The sequence below is a fragment of the Melanerpes formicivorus genome, unplaced genomic scaffold (genome assembly GCF_026170545.1).
Source record: "Melanerpes formicivorus ecotype bairdi unplaced genomic scaffold, bMelFor1.0.p_v2 SCAF_40, whole genome shotgun sequence".
In the NCBI taxonomy this organism is placed as follows: domain Eukaryota; kingdom Metazoa; phylum Chordata; class Aves; order Piciformes; family Picidae; genus Melanerpes; species Melanerpes formicivorus.
The window spans coordinates 1643569-1663072 of record NW_027142392.1 but is presented as its reverse complement, the minus strand read 5'-3'; the positions used below and the strand labels follow the sequence as shown (position 1 = coordinate 1663072).

Sequence of the window (19504 nt, the reverse complement as noted above, 5' to 3'; positions counted from 1 at the left end):
TGTATTTTCATCTTCATTTATTTACTGTTTCAGCATATTGTAAACTATTTATTGAAAGCAAACTAATAAACACTTCATCGTGTGCTGTTTAAACACAGCTTAAGTGCACTATCTCTTTCCAGCAGAAAGCCATTCTGAAGGGACACCCCTTTCTAATCTTGACTGTATCAAATGAGATAGCTTTAGCACCCTGAGCAGTGAAAAATTTCCCATGAGGAAGACACTTTTGGCTGTGTGCTCCTCATGCCTAAATTAAAAATGTATTAGTCTGATTAGTTTGTCATGTTGTAACATTCCTAACATCTAAAAAGCTTCCAAAGATAACATTACAGGGCTCGCACAGGAATTGTTTGTTGGCATGTGGAATTGCTATTAGCAGGTCACAAATGTACTGCAAAACAAATAAAATCAGTTACATTTAATGTATGTGACAGATACTCAGAGCCTTACTGGATAACATTTTTATCTCTTCCTCTTCATTAATTTCTTCTGGGTTTCCTTCTTGAAAAGCCATAAGAAGCCCAACTTTACATTGATAAGGATGCTTGCAGCTTTGAGGAGCTCCAGCTACAATTACAGTGGGACATTGGATGATCAGACTCTCTAAAATGCAGCTGAGTTAGGGTTAAGTACAACTGCTTGACTGTGTTTAGAAATTCTCCTCCTACCTTTCTACCTCTTCCCCCTCAAATCTGTGAGGAGATTTCCTGCTGGGAAATTACTAATTCTTTTGTCATTAAGACAAGAACCCCTGTCAGGAAGTCCTAATTTTAAAGAACATAACTTGAATTTGCTTAAAGAACATAAAGAATTAAACATAAAGGATTAAAGAATCATAAAGAATTTGCTTGAAGAACATAACTTGAATTTGGCAATTAAAGAGTGTTGCCAACTAACATACAACATTAGCAAGCACAGACTATATAAATCTATATAAATACTGCTTAAAAGCAACTAGTCTAGCAAAATTAACAAGCACAAATTAATCTATATAAATACTGCTGAAAGGCAACTAGTTAAATAGTTGTGGCATTATCTATATTTGTAACCATTTGAATAGAGTGTATGGAGTAGTTATTTCTACGTAGAATAAGGTTTATCACAGGCTATGTGAGCACTGCCTTGTCATCCTGCGTTGCAGAAATGGAACTTGTTGACTTTGGCCTGTTTTTCTTACAGCCTGTCCTCAGTAATAGGAAACAACTGGTATCTGCCTTTGCAGATGTCCACAGCTGACGTCAGGGATTTCAGATACCATTGTGCACGTAACAGGACAGCTTTTAGGTGTGTCTCAGGTAGATTGCGATTCTCTGTAATCTCTTTTGGCTGTTCAGAAAGTGTGTTTTAACCAAAAGGGAAGTATTCAAAGGAAAACTGCCACCACAAACTTCTGTTGAGAGAGAGATAACTTCACCTGCTTAGTCCCTGACCAATTTCCTAGTGAGATTACTAAAATAATATCAGTCATGAAATTTCATCATGAAATTTCTTCTTGAAGTAAAGGGTGCACATTTTATGGTCCTTGGGCAACCTTACCACTTGAACTGTGTGAGAAATGAAGATAGCAAAACTAACAGATCAGATGGAAATATTAGGTGTGCTGAACTTGGCCAGTCATTCATTTGTAGTTCTCCAGCAAGGAATCTGAAAGCCTCATTAACCAGGCTTGTGTCAAGCCTTCAGCACCCTCTTGGGGCATGGAGAACTGGGATGCCTGCTGCTAAATGGCTGTGATAAATTAGTGCCATGTTTAGTGCTTAAACATACTCAGGCTGGTGTCAGTGACTACATTCTGAGGTTTTGGAAACCTAACCTGGAGCCAGCCACTAAAAAGTTTCAATTCAGCTCTGGGGAGCTGAGCCATGCAGCAGGCAGCCCAGGAGATCCTAAAAGGTCACCTTCATCCTGAGCATAGTATCATAGTATCACAGTATCATAGTATCAGTCAGGGTTGGAAGGGACCACAAGGATCATCTAGTTCCAACCCCCCTGCCATGGGCAGGGACACCTCACACTAGATCAGGCTGGCCACAGCCTCATCCAGCCTGCTGGACAACCCATTCCAGGGCTTCACCACTCTCATGGTGAAGAACCTCCTCCTCACATCCAGCCTGAATCTCCCTGCCTCCAGCTTCATTCCATTCCCCCAGTCCTATCACTACCTGATATCCTGAAAAGTCCCTCCCCAGCCTTCCTGTAGGCCCCCTTCAGATACTGGAAGGCCACAATGAGGTCACCTCAGAGCCTTCTCTTCTCCAGACTGAACAGCCCCAACTCCTTCAGTCTGTCCTCATAGGAGAGGTGCTCCAGCCCTCTGATCATCCTTGTGGCCCTTCTCTGGACACATTCCAGCACCTCCAGACTTACAGCCTTTCTACTCCTGAACAAGAAGATTTGGGGTCTGAGTACAAGTTACAAGATTATTAGTGACATGCAAGCCTCTCAGCTTCCTGCCTGTCCCCTAGGACTCGTAGGATTTCTGGAGAGACAGATAAGCCTGGTACATCAGGGCAAAGGTGTTCTTGGCTCAAGAAGTTTTCTCTTTGAGCATCAGGACTCTTTGGAATGCATTTCTGGGTTACTCAGCACCTATCACTAAATTTTATACTTTTTAAAGAAAACTGCTTTGAAACAGAATGGTTTTCCTGCAGAACAGAAATCTTGACTTTGGACCAGATCTGATGTCAATTATCATAAATCCTTTGTAATGATGTGGCATAAGTTCCTTCACTCTTATGAGAGCCAAATGACCTACAGTTGTGCACACTCACAACAAGGTGGAAGTACCAGAGACCCCTTGGTTCCTTGTCTGCTATCAGTCACCTGTAGGCAGTGTTCATGGAACCACAGAATCACAGAATGTTAGAGGTTGGAAGGGACCTCCAGAGATCATTGAGTCCACCCCCCACCCCCAAAACCCCCTGCCAAAAGCAGGATCACCTAGAGTAGTCCACACAGGAATGCATCCAGGTGGGTGTTGATGACTGAGAATTAGTTATATAGTTAGTTATATAGATAGATGACTTCTGTAAGTGTTCAAGAACTACAGCCTAGACAATACAAAACCAAGTAATTAGTTAGATAAGACTAATCCAGAGAGGTCTGAAATTGTGTTTATGATTTGAAACAGGTGGTACATTCCAGCATGATATGGGGACAATCTACGAGAATGAAACCCAGTGATGAAGAACACAACAGAGTGGACAATATACTTTTGAATTTTCTAACAAAGACTTTGCCAATAATAGCCACAGGAATGACAAAGCTTGTCTTCTTAGACACAATGGCAATAGAATGTTGACAATTTGATTTAGTAGCTTTTGTCTGATCAGATAATCAATGCCAATTTTCTGACTACGAAAAACATTCTTGCTACACAAGGTGAGCATGGCAGAGATTCAGTAAAATGATCTGCTGGAAGAGAAGCCAAGATTTCAGAATTGTGACCTTTTTACCATCCCATCAGCCAGGCTCCGAAGTAATTCTAGACCTCCGACTTAAATGCATCAGGTTGTGTGTGACTGACACAACAACTGGTTTGCTTCGTGAAACCCAACTCAAGCGGTTTATGATTCCTCCCATTGCACCCTTTTATACCTCCCTAAGGGCACTTCAGCTTTTAACTATGATCCTCTCACTGTTACTAAAATGCTTACTTACCAATATTTCTTCATTAAACTCTAAGATGTTGGTAAACTGCAAACTAAAATCTGCCGAAACCAATTTATTTTTCCCCTGCTTGTATGTAGAGAATAAAGGTAATGTTATGAAGGAGATCTTGAAGAACTCATGAAGAGCTCACAAACCAAGACTCAAAGGAAAACGATCCACATATCCCTCTTTTAATTCCTGAAGCTACAATGTGGCTGTCCAATCAGCCTTTCTACAGATAACAAAGAAAGCAGGTTTGACTTTAAACAAAGTACTAAGGAACTAAGGAACTCATGAAGGGTGGCAGGTATCTTACTGCTTGCTGCACAGCACCTGCCATTGGGGTGATTTATTCAGTTCCTTCTTCTACTTGGCAAAAACCATTTCAAGGCTTTTCACAACTTCATGCTAGCAGGAAAGACCTCTGAGCTTAAAGACCACTGAACTTTTTTACAAATTAAAAGACTTTTACAAATTACCATAAGGATTCAAGGAGACAATCTACAAATGTAACTTAAAATCAGGTGATTGAAAGCATTTTATAATTATTTCTGTGGATCTTGTGCATTCCTCCAGATTACTTGTAGTCCGGACCTTGCATGAGGTCTGTGGTGACAGGTTGGACTTGATGATCTTTGAAGTCTCTTCCAACCTTTGTGATACTGTGATACTGTGATATATTAATGCATTAGAACCACAGGACTAAATTGCTAAGACAGAGCCCATACAAACTGTCCCAGCAGCACAAGGCATAAGTTTGGAGATCATGGATTCCATCAGCCACTGATTATTGCCTCCACATTTTAGGCTATCCACACTCTGCAGGGAATGTTTAGCATCTTTCCAGGAAACTGGGATTAAAGAAATGTGATCTCCTTGGCAAAACCTTCACAGTATAAACAGAAGTGGATCCCCTGCTTTCCATGTGAGTATGGAGAGTATTTTGTGTCTAAAACTCTGAACCTGCAAACCACTACGGGTGTGTGTGTCTTCATGCAGAGAAGGACCTCTACTGAATTTATTTGTGAATATGAAATTTCAACTTAACATAATACAGAAATTAATGTAAGCCAGTCATATTTTAAGGACACTGGCCAGAAAACCACACCAAAGCAAAGCAAATGAAACTAAACCAAAACAAGCAAGCAACCAAAAGCCAAATAAACAAATAACCTCTTTAAAATATTACAGTATAGAATAGAATAGAATAGAATAGAATAGAATAGAATAGAATAGAATAGAATAGACCAGGTTGGAAGAGACCTTCAAGATCATCATGTCCAACCCATCAACCAATCCAACCCACCTAAACAACTAACCCATGGCACCAAGCACCCCATCAAGTCTCCTCCTGAACACCTCCCATGACGGCGACTCCACCACCTCCCCAGGCAGCCCATTCCAATGGGCAATCACTCTCTCTGTATAGAACTTCTTCCTAACATCCAACCTAAACCTCCCCTGGCGCAGCCTGAGACTGTGTCCTCTTGTTCTGGTACTGGCTGCCTGTGAGAAGAGACCAACATCCGCCTGTCTACAACCTCCCTTCAGGTAGTTTAGAGAGCAATAAGGTCACCCCTGAGTCTCCTCCTCTCCAGGCTAAGCAGCCCCAGCTTCCTCAGTCTTTCCTCATAGGGCTTGTGTTCCAAGCCCCTCACCAACTTCGTTGCCCTTCTCTGGACTTGTTCCAGCAAGTCAACATCCTTCCTAAACTGAGGGGCCCAGAACTGGACACAGTACTCGAGGTGCAGCCTAACCAGTGCAGTGTACAGGGGCAGAATGACCTCCCTGCTCCTGCTGGCCACACTGAAGGAAATTTTCTGTGTGCCATATGCCACATCTCTAGATAGTGAATAGATTTGTAACAAAAGTACTACAAAACTTTTTGAAAGGGGTATTTCACTTCAGCTCTGAAGACAATCTTTACCTGGCAGGATGGATAGATACTAAAAAATGGGCGTTTGGTTTGGCAATCATTCACATTCTGTGTGTTTCTCAGCAGTGTTCCCCAATTTCACATTTCCCAATAGCAATGTCTGAAAAAGAATGCCTGTTCATTCCTTGGTGGAAAATTAAAGCCACTCAGACGATCTCAATAACAGCACTCTGACAGCTTTCTGAAGTGACAGGAAAATAGTTCTAAATAAGGACATTTTGGGGGTTGTGTTTTAGAAATTGAACAAGAAGTTGCAAAGCATTTGGGGTGAAGCTGTGAGAGACCAGCAGGAAATGGAGGACTTGCAGAAGTATTAGGGATGCAGAAAATAATCTTAGAGATGCAGAATGGCATAGGGCCAGACTGGAACTGAAGACGTGGGAAGATGGAAAAGAAATATATGGGTAGGAGAGCCCAATGGAATGAGTTCTACTCTGCGGCTCCTGACTTACACACCTTGTGTGCCTCTAATGAAGAACAAGGTTATCTTAGTACTGCTTAGTACTATTTCTGTCTTTTACAATAGAACAGAAAGATAAGAAATATATGTGTAGGAGAACCCAATGGGATGAATTCTGCTCTGTGGCTCCTGACTTACACACCTTGTGTGCCTCTAATGAAGAACAAGGTTATCTTAGTACTGCTTAGTACTATTTCTGTCTTTTACAATAGAATAGAAAGATGGAAAAGAAATATATGTGTAGAAGAACCCAATGGGATGAGTTCTGCTCTGTGGCTCCTGACTTACACACCTTGTGTGCCTCTAATGAAGAACAAGGTTATCTTAGTACTGCTTGCTACTATTTCTGTCTTTTACGATAACCATTCTGTACTTTGATAGAGATGCTGATATCAAGGGAAGGCTGATCCTTCTTATTCTTATCTTTGTCATGCTGTCTGCCAAATACAGCAACCACAACATTTCTGTGTGGTTTTTTTTTTTTTTCCTTATAGAAATAGTGTTCTGGATGATTTCTTAACTGTCCATGTGATGCTGTTGGTTTTGCCTTTGCACTAAAACTTGCTGTCCTTGTAGGAAGGTTAACCTCATCTAATGGGAGGATTTGGACTTTAAATATATTATTTTCCCTTACTGTTTCACTATTTTCAGGTACATAGAGTGTACCTGGCTGGTTCTTGTACATTAAGCCCACCAGATTTTTATGTTGCAACTTTTAGATCAAGGCCAGGTTGGATGGGGCTTTGAGCAACGTGATCTAGTGGAAGATGTCCCTGTCCATGGCACGGGGATTGGAAATAAATGATCTTTAAGGTCCCTTCCAATTGAAACCATTCTGTTTCTTTTCACATGGTCAGCCTTTCTGGAAGTATATTTATTTGTATCTAGAGACTACTGAAATTGCTAGTTCTTCTATGTCTTTCCAAAATTTTAGGGGTACAAAAGTGAAATGAAATTTTAACAACCACCTTAAGAATAAATTTTGCAAGTAGGTTATATGCTAAATGAATATATGTTACGCAGGAGGCTGGACTAGATGACTCTTTGATGTCCCTTTCAACCTGAGTGTTTTTATGGTTCTGTGGCTGAAGTTTTGTCTGGAATGTTATAAACATTTCTCTGTCACTGTAAAAATTATTGAAACACTAAATAAGAATGACATTGTTTCAGCGAAGTGGGTTTGTATTCCGTGATCAGATACAGGAATCAAAGAATGTGATGTATAAAGAACATGCCCAGACTCAAAGATTAAGATTAATCAGTCAGGGATGTGAGCATTGCCTATGGAATTCTAAACATTGGTTTGCAATGGTTTTTGTAACTTAATTAATTTGGATTAATACATCTGTAGTTAGTGGTTGTTCTCTGATTTTTTTATCTGTGGTGGAACCAGTCATGGGAATAAAGTAAACCAGCAAAAACTCCAAAAATCTATCACTTTGCAAAAGCAACTAATAGAACTGAGAGTTCAGAGCTGTATAATTTTTTTGAATAACAGGGTATCCAGCAAGTGACCATGTGGGATGTTGCAAGATGGGGATGATCTCAGCTATTGCAAACAGGACCCTGGCTCTAAATGAAGGGGATTACAAAAGATATAATTAACTAATGCTTCCTAAAAGCCTAACTAAACTGTTGGGTTTTTTCCATTCCAAAGTGCAATACCAGGGTGAGATCAAGTATCGTGTAGTAAGTGCAGAGAGAAAAACAAGTTTTATAAACACAGCATCGTCAGCTGCTATTTTAGGATAATCTTAGAAACTCTCAGAAACAGATCTTTTCCTTTAATGATGCTGTGATTGCTGAGGGATTGTTTATTTATTATAGTGGAATATAATAAGCACATCACAATTAATTGTGAGCACTTTATGTTAACTTTATTTACATGCCCAGAGGTGAGAATTCCTCAATCTCTGATCTGTGCTGTAAATTCTGAAGAAAGCAGATGGACTGCTAAAGACAGCAGAATCCCTTGTCTCTTAAAAGCAAGCTTGCTTTTCTCAGAAGTGGTTTTGTGGCTGTTTTATTTACTGTTTACAAGCATTCATAGTATTAACAACCTGATGAAAAATGACCCTGTGTGTTCTGCATGAATCTTACCACATCTGTCCACAGGGAATTTTAGAATACACAAATATGCAACAGTTCAAACCCTGATGGAGAATGTGTGATGGAGCATGAGAGATCCTTCCTCCCAATGAGGACCAGCAAATGTGGCTTGGCCCTTGCAACTGACACTTGGGTAACAGAGGGAAGTACCACAGAAGGACTACTAGCAATGTGAAGGCTTTTCAGGAGTGTTGTTGATGCTGTCTTAAAAGGAATAGCCAGTCTGCACCATCTGCTGGAGATGCAGTAGGAGACAAATCAAGTGCTTTGCATTGGCAGGCACTGGCTAGCAAGCGCAGGCTTGATTCTCTCAAGTCCACCCCAGCACACCCAAAGAACATCTGGTAAGCTGATTTCATAACAGAATCAAGTTACATTCATTTTGGAAGCAAATCCATAGTTTCTTTAAACTGAATTTTAATGTGATTTTCAAATCAAAGCACCGCTGTTTAAAATAAAACTGCAATATCTGTTACAAAAAAACTGTGGCTCACCTGAATTGTGTCTATAAAGTGCACAAGCATCTTTAGACTGCAAGCACTCCAACTGAAATCAGAAGAACTGGTTGGACTTGATCTCTGAGGTCTTTTCCAACCTCATTGATTCTATAACTGGTTATAAACTTGAAACTCTGTATGTGCTTATATTATCTGCTAGGCTGAGTTTATGTGCATTAGATGGCTTAGCTGGCCAGCAGCAGTCACTTTCTCTAATTTTGGGGGCAGAGGAGGCTATTTTGCTAGCATTTTGCCCTCTATGGCACAAATCTGTCACTGTGACAGTATATTAGTGGTCCATTGAGCTCATTTTCTTCCTCATTGCATTAAATAAATGAAAGCTTTAGCTATTAGACCACAGAAACAAATTACTCACTAAGTGACTGTCTAGTAACAAAAAATTTTTGTCCTTCTGAGTCAATGCTGAGTTGTGATCTACTCGGATGAGAGGTCATAATTATATCTTATGCGATCCATAAGGAGGTTTACCTCACAGGGAATGAATGTGACTTGCCTTCCCTGAGGCACTGGAACTGTAACAGTGACTGAAGACATCAATTTCTAAAGCATCTTCTATCTGCAAACCAGAAAAGCTCTCACAATACCAAACTAATGTTTATCATCAGTCTTGCAACTGGGTTCTGAATATAAGCATGCCGTTATTAAAATATAAACCTTTGGTGGAGAAGCACTTTTGTATGTGACCATGAGCCTCCTGAACCACAGCTTGGAATGAGTATGTTCGTGTGAGGAGGATTATCAAGCCCAATAGCTAGACAGGGGCTTTTAAAAAGCAAGACAAAGGTGGAATTTTTGTGACAATGTAGCATTTACCAGGTTTAATTTATTGTCCTTTCATATTGGGGAGCTTAGTTTGCTGGAACTCAGAACAAATTATTAGCATTACAACATATCATAACTAGCCCTGCTACTGACAAAGCATTACTATTCTGCAGGCTTATGTGTGGATCACATTTTCTATCAGGAGTATGAAACTCCCTGCTGTTACTCTTTTCTGTCTTGGATTCTCTGACTCTGTGAAAACTGAGAAACTTGTTCCAAACATAAACCTTTAGAAAAGAGGGGTAGCATTACAGAATGAGGATTTTCTTCACCTTTGAAACATACTTTTAATAATCTGTTTGTAGCACTCTATGAAAGTATGGGCAAGGATTAATTGTTTAAGGTTGGGCTGCCTGGGGAGGTGGTGGAGTCACCATCATTGGAGGTGTTGAGGAGGAGACTTGATGGGGTGCTTGGTGGTTTAGTTGTTTAGGTGGGTTGGATTGGTTGATGGGTTGGACATGATGATCTTGAAGGTCTCTTCCAACCTGGTCTGGTCTATTCTATTCTATTCTATTCTATTCTATTCTATTCTATTCTATTCTATTCTATTCTATTCTATTCTAGCCTCCTGAAGAAATAAAGACATTGTACTTCATCCTTGCTTTGTCCAAATTAATTTTGGACATTCCAAGGGAGAGAAACGAAAGACACACATTGCATGACCATGATGTTACTCTCACATAATCTCTACCTTTCTTTTCACATAGTAGTAAGACATAAGACATCTGGAAGACAACTATGAGTGCAGTAGCATGTGCCCCCTTCTTGATCTTCCAACAGAAATACTTTAACTTATTACAGTTTATTAAACTTTATTCTCTGGAGTTTAACTGGAAAGTGATGAACTAGATTAAATTGTTTTGAGAAAGGGTTTAATCACAGCCAGTATTTGCCCAGTCCTGACAGAAGATCATAACCTACAGCATCTTTGAATTTATAGCTAAACAAATGCTACTGGTCCTGGAATACACAGATGAAAATTCTTGACCTATTGCCCATTTGTGTGTGTAAGACCTATAATTGAAACACTGAGGTTCATCACGTCTGTCAGAAAAGGTATAGTGATGCAGGGTTAGAAAAATATTTTCCATGCCTAATCCCTTAAAATACTTTGCTGTAGTTTCTGTAGAGGACTTCTGTAAGAAGCATGATGTTAAAGCTGGGAAAATGCTGAGCCAGAAGCACAGAACAGACTGACTAGTGAAAGTAGGTTTACAAACACTGATGTTTAGGGAAGCAACTGAGAAATACTAACGCAAAATTCAGGTTGCTGTGCGTGTTCTTTCCACCCAGTATGCCACGTGCAGACCGCGACTCCACCAGAAAATGAGATATCTTTTGTGAAACTCTTATGAACTCTTCCAGCCTCACCTCCACATTTCTGTGGTATTATCAGGACTATTCCAGGTAGATACCACTGCCAGAGTGTCACACAAGATGAAGGTCATACACATGACTCTACCTTGATGTGGTGGTGAGAGAAAGTTCAGTTTTCCTTTCTCTCTGCTGGACTGACGTGCCCAGACCTTATAAAAGCAAACAGGGTAGGTCAGATTCTCATACCTGGATTATTTCAAGACAGACTGTGCCAGAGTGTATAAAAGTAGAAAGCCCAGCTCAGATTTGGATTTCAGTGTGAGTGCCACACATGCAAATTCCTACAAGAAAAAGAGAAGAGCTATCTTCCTGCAGAGTTTATCAGTGTAGTCTTTCAGATCTGGAAGACATGTCTTATTCAGGCAGTATATTTTTGCTGTATCAGAACTGTATGTGATATAAACAGGCAGTATATTTGTGCTGTGTCAGAACTGTATGTGATATTTAATAAATTCACCTGGTTGGGTTTTTTTTTTGGCTTTCTACTTTTTCTTTGTAACAGATTGCCACAAGGAAAACCTTTTTACCTTCTAGCTCCTTATGTTAGTTCTGAACCACAACAAGAGAACTATGGGATTTTGCAAGCAAGGTCCCAGGGTTTGAAATGCAGACTGCTGAGTTATGTATCTTCTGAAATGGAAGGACACCTTACAAGTCTGCCTAAGGTTTGTCTAGATGTGCTACATTCTGCTTTTCATCAAATAAAGCAAATGTAGCTCAAGAACTCATTTTGTGTAGGAACAAAATTGACCCAATACGCTACTTGTTTTCCCTCAGCACATCTTCCAATGTCATTGGCTGTCATTGGGGTTTCCATTCATGCCAACAATGTTTTCCACTGCATGGCATCCCAGTGAAGTGGAAGGCATATGTCAATTTGGCTTTTTGTCTATGTCTTGCCACCATGCAAGACTCAGTCCAAAGCACTGAGTGACCTGCCTTTCTTTCACTGCCTGGCACGTCAAAAAACATGGCTGCCCCTTCCATACTGTGTACTATCATATTCCTTTCTGTTACATTGTTTTCTTCCACAAGCTATTAAATATAGTGGAAGGTATTTTATATTTAGATTGGCCACAGGCACTGAGTAAATGCTTTTGCTGATTTAACAATGTGTTCACTGCGGGCACCTTCTGTGCTCTGGTGAAGCCCATTGCATGACATCACCCATGGGAAATAGCCCTCAGCACATTGGAACCTGGAAAACTTAGCTTCAGGCAGGGCAATTCTTGAGTTACACCCTGCTGGCATAATTACTTCTGTGTGTCCCTTTGCAGTCTGCCATTCCTAGCTGTCACATTGGGCCCTCGAAACTCCTGGGAATTGGCATGTGAGGTGGAGCAGCACTTTGCCAAGGTATTGGCCAAGCCAGTCCCAGCTGGCAGACCCTGAAGCTGCTCTAAGTCACTTTTCCATGCAGCATTTCTCTGTGCTTGCTTTCTGTGCTCTGCACATCAGAGGTTTGGAAAACAGAAATAAATCACTGCAACATATCTGTGAATGCACTAGGTAACCCTGCTCTTCTCAAATGTTTAAAACTTTGGCCTTTTCTTAGTTACAAGGTCTTTTCCATGACAGAGCTATTGACTTTCTAGCCAAAGCAATGTTATGCAAGCTAGATGATGAGGTATTTTGGAGCCAACATCAGATGAAAAAGGTAGCTCCCAAGGGATGTAAAAATACTTTTATTGTGATTTTTAATGGAGATGAAGCTACTGCATTTTATTTTTTGCTTTATATTTCATGATGAATGCAGCAGGAAAAAAATACCACCACCACCAAGTCACTGTGATACACGATTCACTGCCTGGGGCTGACTCCAAGCACCTGCACTGTTGATCCCAGCATCTGTTACTGGTGTGTAAGTCAGTGAGTGGAGGCCACAAAGTGCAGAAGCTGACAAAGAGCTCCTCCTCTGAATGCAGCAGGACCAGCTCACTGGAAAGCTAAAATATGACAACTTTTGTTGTAGGCACAGGGCTCCTGAACAGAGGAGACTGTGCCAATTCTCACATAGAGCAATGAACTGAAATACTGGGAAAAGTACCGATTTGCACCTTTTGCTTTGTCATACAAATCACATACCTGACCTCCATAAATGGCTCCAGTAAGCATTCCTTGTATAGATTAAGTTCATTAGAAGTCCCTCTGAGCCTTCAATAAAGAAGCCCACTAAAGCTGCCTGTTTACAAAGACAGAAAATAAGCTGCTCCAATTAGAATTTCACAAGCTCACAAATGTTCCTTTCCAGAAAATGAGGTAGCTACCATTTCCAAAGGATCAATGTCTAGGCTTTCTGAATTCAAATTGCAACAGGTGTTAATTTTGCTCTTGCACCAAATGTGACATTACCCATTTAATTGGTGACAGAGTAAAAGACCATATTTGCTTTGGGTTTGGAGTTATGAAAGTGAAAAAATACCATTTTCCATACCATTGTACCGACTATTTTCTTAACTGAATTCTGCTTAGGGAAGATGTGAGGAAATACAGTTTTGAAGGACATTTGGTAAAGAGCACATCTTTGTTTCTTTAGAGATGGTAAGGGGAATATCTCTTATGATATCAGATAAGTTGCTAAGGTTTAGTTCCAATCTGACATACCTTCCATACATAAAGATAGTATCTATGTCTCTATAAAAATCTTCTCAGATGCATGTTCCTAAGTGAGAGGTCTCGTCCTACCTGTCTCTCAAAGGAGGAATGTCCACTTATTATTAATCTCAGAGCAAGAAGAATTTACTAAACAAAGTCTATCTTTAGTTACTCATCAGCCTAGCTATGCAGTGAAGCTAGAAGGGGAACCTGTATTTTCCAGCTGGTTTGGGGATATAAAATATGACCAAATTAAGCTTAGGCTCTGTATATTACAGCTTCTCAACTTTTTCCCTGTACCTCACTAACAGAGAGGGTAGCAAACTCTCAAAGCTGCATATTTCCACAATACTTTCCAGTGATGATGGGTGCAAGGAGTATATGAGCAAGATCTCTGTAACTGTGTTGAAAATCCCCGTGGTTCATGATGCTTCTTGGCTGATGCCCAGATCTTAGCCTGGGATATAGTTTAGCCGGAGATATGTAGTTTGAGATAGCCTTTAGCTTGAGGTAGATACAGTTGCAGTAGTGATAGCATGGGCCGACAAAGCCAAGGGAGACTTGTGGTGAAGCCGGCATTTAAAAGAAAAGCTTCCAGTATTTAATGCAGGTGTAGTGACAATGCCAAGTAACACAATCATACTGATCACTCTCTCCATCATTTGAAAAACAGCTGTTTTCCTGACCAAAATAACCACTGCTAAGTTACTTAACATGAGAAATGCATTTAGTGTAAAGCTCCCTGCACACAGGAGAATTGACCAGAGAACAAGTTGACCAAATAGCCAGGAATGGTCTCCTCTGGGGCTGACAGAGGCTAGCTTTGCATTACAGCATGGGTTTGAAGCCTGTGAGATATCCTTTCAGGCAGATGCAGTGTCTTGTGGAGCTGTTAAGCAGGAGCATTTATGAGAGCAGTGAAGCTGGAGCTCTGAAGCCTGTCTGCCCTGGCAACTTGCCCAAAATCACCCTTACAGCCTCCTGCTGCCACCCTCTGCCTGCCCACCTTTCAAGGGAGGACACAAAGCTGCAGCTGTCTATAAAAAGCCCCCCAGGGAAGGAGAGAAGGAGGAGAGGAAGGAGGGAGGGAGGGAGGGAGAGGCCACTGCATCAACAGAGCCGGCGTGCAGGGTGAGGGTTGGGGTGTGCAGTGGCACCATGGCTCAGTCCGTGTGGGGCTACGACAGTGACAATGGTGAGTTGGGGCATGGGGCCAGTGGGACAAGGCTGAGACAGGGAGACACTTCTGTGCCTTTTCCCTGACAGGACCTGAGCGCTGGCATGAGAACTATCCCTTGGCCAAGGGAGACAAGCAGTCACCCATTGAGATCAACAGCAAAGATGTGCAGCACGACTCTTCTCTTTCCTCTTGGCACGCCAGTTATGATCCCGGAGCAGCAAAAACCATCCTGAACAATGGGCGCACCTGCCGGGTCGTCTTCGATGACACTTTTGATCGCTCAGGTTGGTTTTGGCTTGGCTTTTGGGGTTTGTTTGGAACTGAGGTCTTCAAAGCACTGGGAATCCAAATGCATCCTGTTGTAGCTAGCCTATGGAGGCTGTCAGGGAAAAGCCATTTGAGTATATAAAAAACGTCCCTCTTGGAGTTTACTCTGGTGGATCTAACCATGTTTTGGTCCAGCAGAAGTAGGACAGGGAGGTTGTAGTTGCAGGGACACCCCTGAAATACATACTCAAATGGAAGCTACCTCCTTCAGTATGGACACTGCATCCTCAGTTCTTGTGTCAGAGGAGAGACTGTCATCCAAGGGGGTCTTGGTGTGCACTCTGAGACATTTTATAAACACAAAACTTGTGTGTTTCATCACTTAGAGGGTGTCAGAGCACTGAACCAGGCTGCTCTGAAAGGTTGAGGAGTCTGCATCTCTGGGAGCATTCAAAACCCACTAGCACATGTTCCTGGATGATTTCCTCTAGGTGAACCTGCTCTAGAAGGGGGACTGGACTATATGATCTTCCGAGGTGCCTTCCAACCCCTTCCATTCTGTGATTCTGTGTTTCCATAGGCTACCGTCATGATGTGTACACGACGTCTTAAGAGCTTCCACAGCCTGAAAATGCTATGAAAATAGCACTTCATAGCTTGAGGAAATCTATGAAATGGCTTTGCTATTTAATTGAGAACAGTCTCTAAGCCCAAAATCAAATTGTTCACATTATGATTCCACAGCTATATCAGGGCATAGCTCTGAGTTCAGATAGGAAGCAAGAGTCCCAATGAATAATAAATTCACAATACCACATAATGTGAATATATCTCATGAGCATAGATACCTCAAGATATCTCAAGATCAGTCCTTTATCAAGAAGGAAAGCAATCTAATTGATGGAACAAACAGTTAATGTCCATTGTATTTTTCTGCATTGGCTTTGATGGCAACTGTATTGGGACTTTTTTCTTAGTAAACTCTACAATTAATGAAATGTGTCTGCAGCACACTAAAAGATCACTATCTCCCTTGTTGATCTTGAACTCCTTGTTTCCTTGGACTCCTTTATTTACCATTGCAGTTCCCTGTTGTTTTTGCACACCTTGCAGACAGAATCTAAACTATTTATGACCAGGACTATCTCTTTGTTCTGTAGCTGTACGGTGCTTTACTACTTATTACTGCAGGCAAAACATAAATTGCAGTTTTGTTATAACAGGGAATGCTTTCCCACAAGCAGTGCATAAAAATCAATGCCATGACTCAAAGCATGGGAACTAAATTAATTACAAATCTTTCCACTTAGTGGTTCTGCTTCCTAAAGTCTGAAATGTTTAGACAGAAGCTGCTCAAGAAAGTGTCTGCCCAGGGAACTGAATTGGAGAGAGATTTGTCCAAACAGTGCAACCCTTTGTGCAGCCCTGTTGTGAATCATCTTCCTTCTATTCCTTCCCCACCTCTCCCCTCTCCATCAGGTGATGCACATCTGGACACCCAGCATACACATTCACTCCCTGCTGCTGTTACTAACTTTCTACAGGCTGCTGGATGGTAGTTTAGGGTTCAAGCCTTTCATAGGGCTGATTGAAATCAAATACAATGCCTGACAGCTCTGTAAAACCACATGAAAAATGACTTCATAGAATCATAGAATCAATAAGGTTGGAAAAGACCTCAAAGATCATCAAGTCCAACCTGTCACCCAATGCCTCATGACTACTAAACCATGGCACTAAGTGCCACATCCAATCCCCTCTTGAACACCTCCAGGGATGGTGACACCACCACCTCCATAAACATGACCTTCATTTGTTGGCTTCTGTGGTGGCAGCAGCTGAGGATGAGTAGCAGTCACAGAATCCATTTTTACTGGAAAAAAAACTATCATGAAGATAGCTTTTTTCTTTCTTTTCATAATCTAATCACATGAAAAATTTTGAATGTTAAAAAGATTTATTTTTATGCTACAGAGATCTGCATATGGTTCTGAAGTGCTGTTTCCAAGTGCTTCACAATATCTGAGCTCTGGAAAGGGCCACTTGTAAGAAGTGACTCCTAAATGAGTTTCCAGCTCTGATATTGATTTAGCTTGCAGATGTAGGTAGATCACATAAAAATTCAACTTCTGAAAGTTTCTGCCTCCAATTGATTCCAGTATGAAATGGTAAGCAAATACTTGTGAGGATTTGGGCCTTAGAGTTGATGCCTTGTTTTTCCTACAATGAAAACTGAAACAACAATACTACTACTACTACTTCTATTATGTGACAAATATTTTCTTCCACGTAAGGCTTACTCAATACTCTGTTGATTTAATTATGGTAATTTATTTATGTCTGAATAAACTCAAAAAGTAAGAGGAACTGCATAGCTAAAACTCAAAAGAGTGCTTCCTTTCTGCCCCCTCCCACCCCTAATGGCTGTGACACCTACCAAACCAAAAAGAGAAACTGCAAAGTTAAACCTCTTACTGTGTGTAGGTATTTCAACACATATGATATCAAGAATTAATCTTAGACCGTTGGGCACAAGGGGATTTAAATATTATTTCAATGTTAACTTTGAACTTCAAAGCTATTGGTAGAAGTTCAAACTTGAATGCTATTTCAACAAGGCCTTCTGGCACTGCATTTGTGAACTGCATTAGCAGCTTTCTGTGTAAGGAAACACGTCTCATTCCTGCCTTAGGTAATGAATGAAAAATGTATTTGAGAGCTTGCCCTCTAAGCAGTCCCTCTTTAAAGGAATCCCCAAAGAGAAAAAGAGCCGGTGTGATGTTTTGGAAGTCAGAAATTATATAAGCTGTCGGATCGGTGCACGGTCAGCATTATTTGGCAAACATCAGAAATAACAGCTGCTTAATTTGTTTAATTGGGAGCAATGTTAAATGTGGACTATTTAGCTTTGCCTTCTCAAGAACACTTTTCTAACCCATTTGACCTAAACTTTTTCTCTTCCCTCTCTTTCAAGAAAGATTTGTTTTTTTCCCCAGAAGCAGCAAACTGTGCTGTAACCACTGTTTAGTTGTCTGAACTGCAAAAGGTCTGCCAGTCATGGACTAGAGACATGCCTCAAAGCACTTTCAGGTTAATTTCACAGTCCTTTCCTCAACCATTTCACAAAAGACCATTTTCTTGACCAGAATTAGCTGGGAATACCTTCCTCCTCTCTCCACAGAAACTATAGTGCATCCACTTGCCAAGAGAAAAGGGTCATACTCTGCTTCTGGGGTGTGACTCTGTTTGACTCACAGCAGCTTCCACAGTGTTCACATCTAACAGGACATTTCCTGAATGGCAACAGAATTCAGCCCCAGTCTTGGAAATCAGTGAGTGTTGTGAGCCCCACTGTAACCATCTGGATTTACAAAAGCTGCTCCAGGCTTTTCAAGTAGAGGTGCCCATTCAGTGAACACGTGTTCTGTAGGCTGCTGGTGATGCAGATTATCCATTGCAGTGCTGAGAGGTGGGCCACTCACTGGAGCCTACCGGCTGCGCCAGCTTCACCTGCACTGGGGTTCTTCTGACGACCATGGCTCTGAGCATGTGATAGATGGAGTGAAATATGCAGCAGAGGTAGGAGCTATTTGAAATAGTAGTAGTCAGTACTAACTGGAATTTGACTTGCTGTGCATCTGAACAGATTAACCATTCTCTGGTTTGCAAGTATTTATGCTTTTGGCTTGTTAGTTTGTTTGTTTCCAAAGATCTGACCACAAAACTTGTGACTATTTGTCAGCATGCAGTAGCAGAAGTTGCCTCTGCCAGCAAATGTATCTTTGCATGTATATGCTAACACGGGATTTGTTTCTTCAAACAAGAGATTTTGCTGTTATCTTAGAATGGTTTACAAAATATTTGAGAGCAAGCAATCTGTTATTGCCAAATAGGGAGATCTGTTTTCTGATGAGGTGGTGGGATTTGGGGTTTTTTTTGGCTTTGAGCTATTTCTGGTATAGCTTGAATTGTTTAGTTCCAGAAAGCATTAATAATGAAAAGAAAAATGCACCAAAAGCACACCTGATAAAGTGAAAATCAAAATTAGATCCACCTTAAAACTGATTCAGAGTGGTAAAGAGTATCTTCCAGCTTCTAAAGATATACTTTAAATCTCTACTTATTTTCAGGAATTGTGGTAAACAGACGTTTGGAGGTTTTTTAACCTAAAGTACTATGTTATTGTTGTCCAAATTTGCTAAAATTAATGTCTGCTTTAGGCTCTGAAGTCTTCTTTGGGTAATAAATGTAAGCGAGTTCACTACCAATCCTAGTGAATCGCTAGCAAATGTTTCCTCCTTCCTCTACCTTATCTGAGAATAGGCTCAAAATCTATGCCTATGCCCACAGTGTTTTCCTGCCTCTTACTTGTCCCCTAAGGTACAGAGCTTACAGAGGCTCTGCCCACCTAGCAGAGGAGAGAATTCAGCCAGATATTGTGTACAAACATTGCAGAGACAACTGTGGGTGGTGGTTTTGATTGGGGCTTTTTTTGCCTCATTCCTTAGCCACAGCCAAACTGTGGTGGTGTTCTACTTTCTGTGGTTACCTCAACAGCTTCCTCAAGCTATTTCTTGGTTAATTCA

At 41.0% G+C, this 19504-nt stretch overlaps 1 protein-coding gene across 1 annotated transcript in view; it reads left to right on the top strand.

Moving 5' to 3' along the window:
* LOC137451190 (uncharacterized) overlaps positions 1 to 19504 on the top strand; it is a 54513-nt gene that overhangs the window by 27323 nt on the left and 7686 nt on the right. The window contains 3 exon segments of the mRNA XM_068158495.1: positions 14449 to 14666; positions 14738 to 14935; positions 18379 to 18497. Coding sequence (XP_068014596.1) covers positions 14449 to 14666; positions 14738 to 14935; positions 18379 to 18497 — 535 coding nt within the window.